Here is a 13,085-nt window from a genome sequence, read left to right as displayed (position 1 = left end):
AGCCACTCTAGGAAGGCTTTTCTTCCTGATCCATGTCTGTTGGCCCACCTCCCTCTAGGTCTCTCTGACTTGTGAGAGGTAGGTGTACGTGTGTGTATGCCTGTTTGGAAACCTTTGAAAGCAAGCGTCCCATCTCCCTCATATCGAGATACTAAAATAGTCCAGTTTTCCTCGAACCAGTCCTCCTCTACCATTTATCCTCAGACTGTCACATGGAAGCTGATAATGGTGGATCCCATGGTAGGCAGAGACTGCTGGAACACCCTTCATCACAGGAGTCCCGTTCTGGCTGACAGCGTTGGGAAAAATGAAGGGAATAACAAACATGAGAGGAAAGTGGGATTACCTCCTGTGCTGGAAGTTGTAAAGCCAAAATCAACAAGCAGATGCCTGCTTTTTAGCTCACAATGCTGTTTTTCCCATGAATCTTTTAAGTCAACTAACTACACAATCTAGCAAGGAGCTCTGGTAGTGTAGTGGTTACGAATCAGGCTGCTAACCTCAAGGTCGGTAGTTCAAAACTACGAGCGGTTCTGCAGGAGACGGATGAGGCGTTCTGCTCCTGTAAAGATTTACAGCCTTGGAAACCCTGTGCAGGGTCACTATGAGTCGGAACTGACTCCACGGCACATAACAACAATAACAAACACAATCTAGCATTTGATCGTGACCTCTCCTGCTTGGTTTACTATTGTCTGCAGAGTCTTGAATCCCCAGATTCTGGATTCCTTCTCTGCTTTCCCCTTCCTTTGTCTTCTCTAATATATCTAGGATGAGGACTAAGGTGCACTTGACCCAAACCATGCTATTTTCAATAGCTGCATATGCATGTGAAAGCTGGACAATTAATAAAGACGACTGTAGAAGAATCGATACATTTGCGTTATGGTATTGGAGAAGAATATTAAAAGTACCATGGACTACCAGAACAGCGAACAAATCTGTGCTGAAAGAAGTACAGCTAGAATGCTCCTTAGAAGCCAAGATGGTGAAGACTGTGTTATCAGGAGGGGCCAGTCCCTGAAGAAGGATGTCATGCTTGGTAAGTAGAGGGTCAGTGGAAAAGAGGAAGTTTCCCAATGAGATGGATTGGCACAGTGGCAGCAGCAATGGGCTCAAGTGTAATAATAATTGTGAGGCTAGTGCAAGTCTGGCCAGTGCTTAGTTCGGTTGTGCATACGGTTGTTATGAGTCAGAACTAACATGATGACACCCAACAACAGTATATCTAGGATAGGCTAATGCTAGATTTATCAATAAGCTTCTGCATGGTAAAACTGGCAGTGGGGAAAAAGCTATTGGTCTTTTTCCTTCGGGTATGACCGATGATTCAGGAGCAGGGACTCAATGGTTCCCAAACCTGGCTCATCCTCAGTCCCTCCATAACCTACTAGGAATCTGCATTTTTATGACCTCTGCCAGTGATAGCCTCACCAATCCTCACACACAGAAGGAGGAGGAACCCTTGATGAACTTCTGCATTTACGGAGCAGTTTTGTTTGTAGCTTCTTTGAAGAAGTGACCGTTTAATTCGACCTCCTTCAAGCCTTTATTATTAAATTAATGTCCTACAGATCCCACTGAAGTTCTAATCTCTCCGATTTCTCAGAAGTCAGAGAATCTTGGTTCACTTCTTATGCTTCCCCCTAAAAGAATGGAGGCTCATCTGGGGCAAGGACTCTACATTTCAGCTCCTGATTAAGGGAAGAAACTCAAGAAAAATTTGTTGGCCAACTAGGAGATAAATCCTTAAAAGTAATCTGGTTTAAGAGTAAATACCAGGTAGAGTCAATTGGTTCAGAATCTTGTCAGTGGCAAATTAACTTTCCTATGTCTCAGTTTTTTCAAGGATGAATGAAATAATACCTTAAAAAGTACCTTAAGCAGAATTGAGTATTAAACCCAACCCAAGCCACTGCCACTGAGTCTATTCCGACTCATAATGATCCTGGGTAGAGCTTCCGTGGCTATCTCCTGCAGAGCAGCTGTTGGGTTTGAACTGCCGACCTGTGGTTAACAGTCCAGTGCTTATCCTGTAGCACCACCAGGGCACTTAGTCAATGTTAGCTCATATCATTTTTATTCAGAATGCCACAATATTTGCACATTCTCCAGTCCATAACTGCCCTATCAACAGGCTGTCACTGGTCCACATGGTCAAGAGTAGTTATATGGTGTGGAGAGTAGCTTACAGAGATAAACCTGGTTCCATTCCAAGAGATGCAAATGACTCAAGATATGTCTACAGTACCAAAGTCTAGCCATATGTATGGAGTTTCCCAGGGAGTATGATCCCTTTGGTACTCTGCAGACCTGAGGCACCTTCACCAGGAGGACCTATCTAGGAGAACTAACCAGCAACCTTAAGTCCTGCTTCTAATTCCACTAGATGCGCAAGATCAACTACACAGCCTATGTGGCTGGAATATGAACTATTTGCACTCTGAAGAAAGCAAGCTGAAAAAACACACTGGGTGCCAAAGACAAAGTACTGACCTGTCTTTGAGGTGATACAATGGAAAGACCAAAGGTTTTGTAAGCAGACTGACTTGAGCTCTAACTCTAGAGCAGCTATATAGAAATGGGGCAAAGGTAGCTAGGAGGGGGAGCGAGAACAACATCTCACTAGATTGTTGTGACAGTTGACAAGGGCAGTGGGAGAGAAAGGACTGAGCACACGGTCACCCAGCAAGCACTCAGCTAGTGCTGGTTTCCTTTGTCCTTAACAGAGTCCAGGTGGGTGACCCTCAGAACTGAAAACCTAGGATGCGGAAATCTTGGGTCCCTTCTTACCTCCCCACATCCCTCCCAGACCACCTCCTGAAGCCCCTCCTCACCTTCCCAGACCGAGATTGCTAAATCGATGAAGCTAAGAGTTTTGATCATGTCGGTATATTTATATGTAAATACAAAACTGTATCACTGTAAGGTACTGAATATGAACATTTACAATTATTTCTGAATCTGACTCAGTCCATTGATGTTAAATACAAAATGAAAAGATTGTAAAAATAAGAATATACACATTCAAAGAGCTTATTACAGTATAAAATTATTGAGGTCTCATCAGCTGCCAACCTCATCTTCTGTGATGGGGGGAAAAGGTTTAGGGATTCCTGGCATTTTCTTGGGAATGTGGAGTGCTGGGGACTCTTGATTCCATCCCGGCACATCAGGCTGAGTGGACAGGGAGCAAGCAGGGTGGGTTGGGTGGGTAGGAAGCAAACAGTGATTAGAGGGGGCCGCCTTACCCAGCCAGGGGTTCAGTCTTTCATTAGCACAGAAACCAACCAACTCAAGGTCAAGGGTCTGGCAGGCTAGTAGGTAGGGAGAGATGGGGCACGTTCCATAAGGAAAGGAACCCTCCAGCAAAAGAAAAAGGGGACCCAGTGCCAATTCTCAGAGTGGTATCCACTCTCAGGCCTGGGCTCTCCTCCCCTCTTCCTTCTGAGACTTCGTACCGATTGCTTTTGGCTCTGTCTGCTTAGTGAGCTCAGCTCTGCCTCCAGACCCCATCTCTAAGGGGTAGTGAGAGGGAAGAGAAGGTCTGCAGTCACAGTGGAGGTCTGTTCCCAAAAATGTCAAAGTAAACAGAGAAAAATCATTAGATACGGGCAATCCATGATGAATTATGCCAGTGTTATCACAAACCCATATTCTTGGCTTCAACACACAGTATCCTAAAGGGAGATAAAAAGCAGTTGCCATTGAGTCGATTCCGACTCATGCATGTCCAAACTCATGGTTGAGTTTGCATGTCAGAGTAGAGTTGCACTCCAAAGGTTTTTCAAGGGCTGATTTTTTCAGAAGCAGATCGCCAGGCCTTTCTTCCAATGCACCTCTGGGTAAACTGGAACCTCCAACCTTTCGGTTAGCTGAGCGTGTCAACCATTTGCACCACACCCAGGGACTTCAGAAGGAGATACATCATTACTTAAGGACAAAGGCTTGTGGCAGGAGCACGAAGAGGAGATGTGTATGTGTCCTCTTCTACAACTTGGTGGTCTGACAACAGGAGACAGGATCCCCAGCCCCAGCTACTCCAGGAGAAACAGCAGGGTCCAAGAAGCAAGCAGACCTGAACTGCAACACGAAGCCCCATGAACTTCTACAAAGGAGTATCTGTGGGTATATGTATTTATAGAGTACGACCATATTATCACATACAATATATATGATGTCCACACGTACACAGAAGTGCACATACACACACACGCACACACACAGAATGACAGAAAAGACTGCAATACACGCCCTAGCTATAAACGTGCTTGGCACTCAGGATGTCCTCCAGAATATGTAACTTGGTCAAGCTCTCTTGGGAGGAAGGAGGATGTTCACCAAACCTCCCGATCAAATCCTAGCAAAGAGAAGGAGTGGGAGAGAGGAGAACCCAAGAAGAATGCCATTAGGAAGGGGAATGGGGGGTTCTTTCCCCACTTACCTCAGGGGCCCTGGCAAAAATCAATAGCCACAATTTGGTTTTAATAAGGCACAGTTCGATAGCAGGCGCTAGGAATGAAGAACACAATGCTGCTGGCCCATTCTAGTGGCAATTTCACCACATCTATCTAGCCAAAGGGAAATGTTGCCTTGCGTGCACATGTGTGCCAGGATACACGAGAATGAGGTTGGTCCATGGCGTCAGCGTAACTGATGGCAACCTATAGACTCAGCAGTGTCCAGGGTAGTTTAAAGAAGGCTGGCCAGCAGGTAGGAGGCTCCTGACAGTTACTAACCCTCCATGGCTAGCAGGCTGTGGCTGGAGGGCACCATGCCCTCCCTCTCTGCAAACTCCAGGATGGCCTTGTAGCAAAAATAGTACTGCTCAGGGGTCTGGATGCTGAAGGCCCTCTGGGTCCTCATGCGGGACACCGTCTGGAACACATTAAGGGTGCCAAGCTCTTCCAGCTGTGCCAGGCAGATGTCCAGGGAGCAGAAGGTACCTGAGGGAAGGAAGGAAGTGGTCATACCTGGTTTACTTCTCCTCTTTCCCTCCCCTCTACCAAATAACCAAAGGCTGACTGGATGAATTAATTCAAAGGCAAGGTGTCTCTTGGCAGGAGGTCAGCTTGCCTTAGGCCTGAAAAGGGAGAGGAGGTAACAAGGAGTGTTTGAGGCCAGAGAAATCAGAAGGTCTCTTTTCTCTCAGGACACACATGAGGGTTAAGGCAGAGTAAGTGAAAAAGTGACTTAGTAGAACTTCCTGCTACAATCCCAGACAGTCAGACAACATTCCAAAACCTACTCCCACTCCCAGCCCAAACTGCCAGAGACTTGAACTTATCTCTGGAGGCCTAGCACAGATCTGTTCTTCCTGACTTTCTCCAAGGGACCTCTGAACTGCGGACAGCTTTCCCTGCAACACACATCCTCTAAAGGTCCACCCACTCGCTACCATTATGCCAATTCCAACTCACAGGGAGACTGTAAATCTTTATAGAAGCAGACAGCTTTGTCCTTCTCCCAGAGTGGCTGGTGAGTTTGAACCACTGACTTTGAGGTTAGCAGCCTCACTGTGTAACTCACTATGCCACGAGGGCTCTTTAAAAGGCCTTAAGGAGGGTTTTTTGGTTTTTTCAGAGCAATTCACCACCCATGGACCACATGAGTACTTTCTTGCAAACTGGCAACTCTCACAGATGTGGTCTAAGAGCCTGACTTCCCGTGGCTGCACTAGGCATTGGTTACCTGTCCTGCCAATGCCCGCACTGCAGTGGACCACAATGGGTGGCTCAGGGGATAGCCCTTTGGAGCGGGCCCCCATGCTGCTGATGGCCAGCCTCTGTTGGTTCCTGACCACTCTCAAGAAGTCAATGAGGGAGGCTGCCGAGGAAGGGACGCCATAATCTGGCCAGCTCAGGAACTGGAAGTGGGTCACCTGGCGCTTCTGCCGCTCCTTGGAGGAAAAAAAGGAGCAGAAGTGAATGTGCTCACTTCTGACTGCCCTGGGAACTTTGGCTTTTCCAGAGTCTCAACACCCTGGTACCCCCATGCTCCCAAGCCTCCCACCTATCAGTACCACCTTCCAATTTTCTCCACAATTGTTTCCCGACTACAAACCCAGAATTGCCCTCACCCAAACGAAGGGTTAAATGTCCAGAAAGGGAAGAATGAAAAATACTGTAGAATCCAGATTCTTAGGCTATTAGCGTTATTCCTAAGTAATGCCACTGTGATGTTGAGCCAACATGACTAATTGGCTCTGAGGTGAATATCCTGATCCTGTTCCCAGAAAAATGGCAGCAATTTATCATAATCTCCCTGGAATCTTGCCTATTCCCTGTGGAAGTTTTCTTTACAGTAAAAATTTCTCCTCCAGCTTCAAAAACAGGAGACAACAGAAACCTGGATTTACCTCTGCGTTGTGAATTTCTAGGATGGTTTTCTTATAATGGCTCATGTTCTCCACACCTAGATTGGTCACTGTGAGGAAGCCAAATCGGATCCGAGAGTCTTTTTCTAGCGGCCAATACTGACCGCACTTTCTCCTGCCGCCCTCCTCAAAGCTGAAGACACAGAGAGCAAGGTAAGCCTTCCATCCACTCTCTCCCTAGCAGTAACCCACTCCCCCCACCCACAGCCTGCTGGACCCCTAGGCAGCATTGATTGAGTCTGTCTGACTTATAACCTTGCTTCTTGACAGGCAAAAAAGAAAGGAAAACTCTTCTTTCTAAGCATAGGAGACAATTACTACAATTCCTGCATGTACTCATTTAGCAGACTTTTACTGAGCATTTACTATTGTCCTTTGCTTCCCCCCTTTCCTAAGATCTCATGGTACTCCTCGCATATCTGGGATAATATCAGGCATTTAAAAAAAGACAGGGTAGGTCTGAGAGAACTCTCTGGCCAGTACGTCAGCTACTGTCCATTCTCTTCCCCAATCAGGGCCCTTGGCTGATAGAAGAGGAGGAAAGACATGGCTCCTGGGAGGCCAGTGGGAGGTTTTGGTAAGGGCCTACAGTCCACCTCTCCACTCTGCAGTGGTTCCCAAGTACTCCAGGTGGAACGTCTCCCACTATCTCCTGTCCAAATCACAGGGGTTGTAGAACAATGCCCTGGAGAAGGGAACTGAGCAAACATCGTCTTCATTAATTTTTTTCCTCGTCTGAAACAAGGTATAATTATCATGGTAATGACAATACTAATAAAATAGGTAATTCCTTAAGTTTTGGCAGATATATACACTAAAATTAATATATATATGTACATTCCTTTTATCAATAGCTTTCTTCCTGATCTAACTGCTACGTTAGAAACAGTTTTGAAGTTCTGCTACAAGTGGAAATTTGAATGAGTAGAAAAGTAGCCGAAAGTGGGTTACGGAGGAGAGAAATAAATGGGGATGTGGTAACCAGAAGCCAGGAAAACAGCTGCTTTCTGGAGATAAAGGCCAGAATCTAGGTGAATTGCCCGTTTTCCAGCCCATCCTTCAGTGGACAAGGCCAGGACCACAGAGTCAGCTGTAAGTGACACAGAGGTCACTGGAGCCATGGGTTCAATCTCTGACAAATGAGATCTATCAGTCTCCACCAGACTCCCAGCCATGGTACCCAGGGTCAGTTAAGAAACAGCATAAAGAATCTCAACCTTTTTACCAGGTCTTTCCTAACCCTCATTGTTACTCAGAAGATGAAAGCTAAACTCCCCTCTTGAAACACTCATGCTTTATGACAGGTTAGGGTGGAGGGTCAATGGGAAAATGGGCATCGACTCACCGGGTAGTCATGACAATCACCAGAACTTTTTGCTCCCAGACCATCAGCCAGAAGTCACGGTAGGTGTTCTCCAAGGGGCCTGCAATGAAAGGAGAAGACAAGAAATGTGACCTTGGGAAGTACTTCTTACGGTCTTTTTTTGTTCCCCATATTACTGACTCCAAAGCACAGATGTTGGCTCCCTGCTCTTCACTCTGCATCCCTGCTATTCTGCATGATCCTTAGACCAACAGAGAAAAATGCAGAAGGTGCATTTTAACAAGTCCCCATGTTAGTTGCAGGTACATTATAGCTTAAGCAGCACTGGTACGTGCCCTCTCAGTCTTCTCTCATCAGGCCATCAGCTGGCACAGCCAGACTGAGTGTTTACATGTCTCTATTTTCAATAAGTTCATATGCATGTGAGTTATGGTGTTGGAGGAGAACATTAAAAGTGCCACTGGCTGCCAAAAGAACCAACAGCTCTGTATTGGAAGAAGTGCAGCCAGAATGCTCCTTGGAGGCCAGGATGGCCAAACTTCGTCTTTCATACTTAGAACATATTGTCAGGAGGGACCAGTCGCTGGAGAAGGATATCATGTTGGTGAAGTGGAGGATCAGAGAAAAAGAGGAAGACCCCCAACGAGAGATGGATTAGCCAAGTAGCAGCATCTTTGGACTCAAGTGTGGCAATAATAGTGAGGCTGGCCAGATCGGGCAGTGTTTCGTTCTGCTGTGCATAAGGTCACTATGAGTTGATACCTACTCGATGGCACCTAACAACAACAACAATCTGGTTTCATCTCACCTAAGCTTCAAGAGACCTGGTGAGGTGCTGTGGGTTAATGTGCTGGACTGCAAAGTCGGTCTGAACTGCAAGGTCAGCACTTCCAGTTCACCATTCGCTCCTCGGAAACCCTCTACAGGGTTGTTATGGGTTCGAACCTACTCGACAGTACTGAACAACAAGAAGTTTCAGCCTCATCAGTCTCACTGTTGCTGTTAAGGGCTGTCAGGTCGGTTCTGACACATACGGAAACCTGTATGGAATCTCTTTTTTTTTTTAAGCTTTTTATTGTGAATTGAGTGAAGGTTTACAGACAAGATCATCAACTTTACATTCAACAAATTATATGCTTTGTTTCATCTCAATGATTACAATTCTCTCCCTGAAACAACAGTTATCTTACTTGTCTTCCCTTTACATCTTATATTTCACAAATAAACAAAACAAAAAATATACATTCATTCAACAAAAATTATATATTAATTTAAATGTCCTAAGGACATATCCTCCTGCCCACAGGCTCACAGCCTTACTTAGGCCATGGGTCTAGAGCCCACAGCTGCCATCCCCTCTGCCACTCAGACTCTTCCTTCTTGATGGTCCTGGGCCTATGGTTTCTAAGGCTGCAAATCTTTGTGGGAGCAGAAAGCCTCATCCTTCTTCCCTAGAGCGACTGGTGGGCTTAAACCGCTGACCTTGTGGTTCACAGTCCAGTGCTTATCCTACAGAGCCACTGTGCTCCTAGTTGCCTATTAAAGCCATCCCTCTTTCATATGCCATTCCTTTCAACTTCCATTTCTGTCACTAAGTCCCAAAGATTTTTTGCCCGTTTTGGCCTCTTCTCAATTTCACTGCCACCTGTGAGTCCAGGACCACATCATCTTTTGACTGAGTCACTGTAGCACCATCTTAGTTTATTATTTTAAAAAGATCTCTTCACTCCTACTCTACACTGGATGTTCCAACCAATTTAATATTAAAGAAAGAACGGCCTCATCAGATTGTAAACATGCCATGCTCACCTCTGCCTCTATTCCTCTGCTCATGCTCTCTCATACTTCCAAGGCTGTTCATTTTCTCCCCATCCTCAAATGCTGCTTCCTCCTGGATGCTGTCTCTGACCGCTACACTCTGAGCTCCTGATGGTCCAGATGGATCCAAACACCTCCATCATTTTATTTACGTGGCTTTACTTTACTTTGTGGGAATTTACTTTATGTGGTCACTTTACTTTGTGGGCATTAGTCAGGTCTCAGCAACCACAGTCCTGAGGGTAAGGACTATGCTGAGAGGCACTCCCTGTATAGCTCCGAGCCTACACAGGTCTGGGCACTCAGTAGGGATTTTGAAGGTATTTTTAGGCCAACAACTCCCTTTCAATCTAAAAAAAAAAAAAATCTGATAATTTAGTTAAACTGTCCATCAAAAATGACTCCAAGTCATGGCAACCCCATGTGTTAAAGGAGAATTGCTCCATTCTAAGAGGGGATTTTTTTTTTTTTTTTAAATGGCCTGCTGTTCCACACCCACAGTCTGCCTGTGAATTATGTGATAGTTTACATGGGAGAACATTAGTTTTACATTCTATCCTGTATCGTTTCATTGCCATTCTTGGAGGTGATTTTTACAGATGCAGATTACTGGGCTTTTCTTCCATGGTGCCACTGGGTGGGTTCGAGCCATCAGTATTTAGGTTAGTTGTTGTTAAGTGCCTTCGAGTCAGTTCCAACTCATAGTGACCCTGTATTGGGTTTCCAAAGAGCAGCTGGTGAATTTGAACCACTGACCTTAATGTTCAAATGGACCTTACAGTCTAGTGCCTATCCTACAGGGCCATACCACGATTCCCAGATTAGAAGTCCAACACAAACCATCTGCAACAATCAGGGCCCTTCCTTCTCAACCAAAATCATCAGAGCTCAGGATCATTCCTTGTACTTTCCCATAGCTTTCTGACTTCAAGGAGTAGCAAGGTTTGATTTTTGCCTGAAAAGCCACTATGCTTCATCTACTGGTTCCACAATCATTTTGCTGGTGGTTCAAACTCACCAGCTGCTCCCTGGAAACTGTGTGTTGTTGTTAAGTGCTGTTGAGTCAGTTCCGACTCACAGTGACCCTGTATGGGGTTTTCATAGAGCAGCTGGTGTATCTGCGGTTCAAACTGACTTGGTGGTCCGGTTCATTATTCCACAGAGCCACACCAGGACACCTGGAGACCCTATACAGGGTCGGTATGAGTTGGAACTGACTCAAGGCACTTAACAACAACAGCGGGACTTTATGATACTGGATTTCTCTCTTTGCAGAATACAAATATGTGAGCTCTTAGAAAGAAACGAAATGATTTAACAAGAGAGGGCTGTTGTTGTTGCTATTGTTAAGTGCGATTGAGTCGATTCCGACCCACAGCAACCCTGTATAGGGTTTCCAAGGAACAGGTGGTGAGCTTGAACCACAGACCTTGCAGTTCAAACGACTCTGAGGTCTGACACATTAGCCTACAGTGCCACACCAGGACTCCTAGAGTTATTCAATTATGCCATACCCAGGATCTAAGCAGTTCATAAAGAAAACATAAGATCTGTATTTTCTGCTATGGAAAGGTAGTCACAAAATACCATTACATGAAAATGATAATGTACCATTAGAGAGGTCCTGGCGTGATGCTGTAGGATAAGCACTGGACTACTAACCTCAAGGTTGGCAGTTCAAATCCACCAGCCACTCCTTGGAATCCCTATACAGCAAGGAGGTGGCGGGGAGAACATCTGGCCCAAGGGCCATACAAGGCCTTCAGAATCATTTGGTCTGGCCCTGCCAAGGTAACCACAGTTCCAGCCACCACATTATTGTTGTTAAGTGCCGTCGAGTTGGTTTCAACGTAAAGCAATCCAGTATAGGGTTTCCAAGAACTGGTATGTTTGAACCACCTATCCAATGGTTCAAACTGACTTTGCAATCCAGTGCACATCAGGACTGCAGCCATCACACTAGGGGTGAGTTAATTAAATGTTTGACCAAATATGGTGGTGGTGGTTTTGTGCTGTGGCGTCAGTTTTGACTCATAACGGCCCTGTATAGAGTTTCTGAGGCTATAAATCTTTACGTGAGCAGAAAACCTCATTTTTCTCCGGCTAGTGACTGGTAGATTTGAACTGCTGACCTTGCAGTTAGCAGCTCAGCTTGTAATCCACTATGCTACCAAAAAATCAGCAGGCTAAGTTTTAAGTTGCTAATTTTGTATGGTACGCAAATGATGCTAAGAAATTTTAGCAGAATAAAAGTTTCCCCCCTCTGATATATGGGATTACTGTAAATCAGAACTGTCTCGATGGTACTTAACAATCTATATGTTGGAGTCATGGTGTGGTACTGTAGGATAAGCACTGGCCTGCTAATCACAGGTTGGTGGTTCAAATTCATCAATTGCTCCTCTGAAACCCAATACAGGGTCACTATGAGTCAGAACAAATTCAATGACACTTAACAACAAATCTACATGTATGTATGTAAACAAAAAGGTCTAGGCACATGCTAACTTTATTGGAGGGAAGACAATACACAGTTAAGAGGGAGACTGACCAAAAGAACGATGGAGGCATGGGAAGACATGGGGAGGACTGCAAGAGTTAAAGGCAATAGTGGTAAATACTGTTATATACACATCCCTAAGAAACCCTGTACAGGGTCGCTATGGGTCAGAATTGACTTGACAGCACTTAACAACAACAAAAGATAGATCTATAGAGGAAACAACACTACTGAGATACACAAACCACAGAATGGTCCACCAATCGAGATCAAAAGGGCAGTACTTACCCAAGGACAAACGTCACAAGGGTGGGGAGACAATGAATGGAAACCAGCAGCACAGGGAGCAAGTGGGCTAAGTGACGTCACACTGAGGGGACTGCAGTCAGTGAGAAGAAATGGAGTGCCTGGTTTGTTGGATGTAATACACTTAACCTGTTACATAAACCTTCACTCAATGTACAATAAAAAGGCTTTTAAAAAAAGAAAAAGTCTAAGAGGAGATGCTACAGAAAGTTACTATTATCTTTCTCCTAGAATGTGGTGCTTTTAACCCTCATTTTCCAAACTTTCGATAATAGACACACATCACCCCTGTATGTATTATGAAGAAGATACCAGCATCTTTTCCCCGCCTCTGCTCCCCACCTAGTCTGATCTCACTGCACTACAGCAGCGTTCATATCCTTTACTTTCCACATTCAAACCACTGGCAGGACTGTGGATGCTGCACAGTCAAGAACACCTGATAACCCAGATGCCACTCAGACTCAGGCTCTTCATTCTGCTGTATGACAAAACCATTACCACACCTAAGCAATGGGACAATAGTAATGCAATAATAATACTTAATACAGACTCCAATTATCCCAGCAGTTTATCCTAGTTTTTGTTTTTTTTTAAATCCTGATTGAATTTGCTACCATACCTCCTTAAGTCTTCTTCAATCTAGAATAGTGCCCCCATCATTTTTGTTTTTGTGGTGTTAAATTAGAAGCGTCCAGGCCAATTTCTTGTAGTATAACCCATAATCTGGATTTCTCCAGTTCGTTTGTCATGATTAGATT

The 13,085-nt window shown here is 45.0% G+C and overlaps 1 protein-coding gene across 1 annotated transcript in view; it reads right to left on the bottom strand.

The window, feature by feature from the left end:
* Positions 1–4,734: 4,734 nt before the first annotated feature.
* PTPN9 (protein tyrosine phosphatase, non-receptor type 9) overlaps positions 4,735–13,085 on the bottom strand; it is a 119,655-nt gene continuing 111,304 nt past the window's right edge. Inside the window, exons 10-13 of the mRNA XM_006866468.1 lie at positions 7,722–7,800; positions 6,359–6,509; positions 5,692–5,899; positions 4,735–4,946 (exon numbers count right to left, since the gene is read on the bottom strand). Coding sequence (XP_006866530.1) covers positions 4,735–4,946; positions 5,692–5,899; positions 6,359–6,509; positions 7,722–7,800 — 650 coding nt within the window. The remainder of the gene's footprint in view (positions 4,947–5,691; positions 5,900–6,358; positions 6,510–7,721; positions 7,801–13,085) is intronic.

Source organism: Chrysochloris asiatica, unplaced genomic scaffold, assembly GCF_000296735.1.
Source record: "Chrysochloris asiatica unplaced genomic scaffold, ChrAsi1.0 scaffold00092, whole genome shotgun sequence".
Classification (NCBI taxonomy): domain Eukaryota; kingdom Metazoa; phylum Chordata; class Mammalia; order Afrosoricida; family Chrysochloridae; genus Chrysochloris; species Chrysochloris asiatica.
Note: the sequence above shows the minus strand (reverse complement) of the source record. Positions and strands in the feature narration are given on the sequence as shown.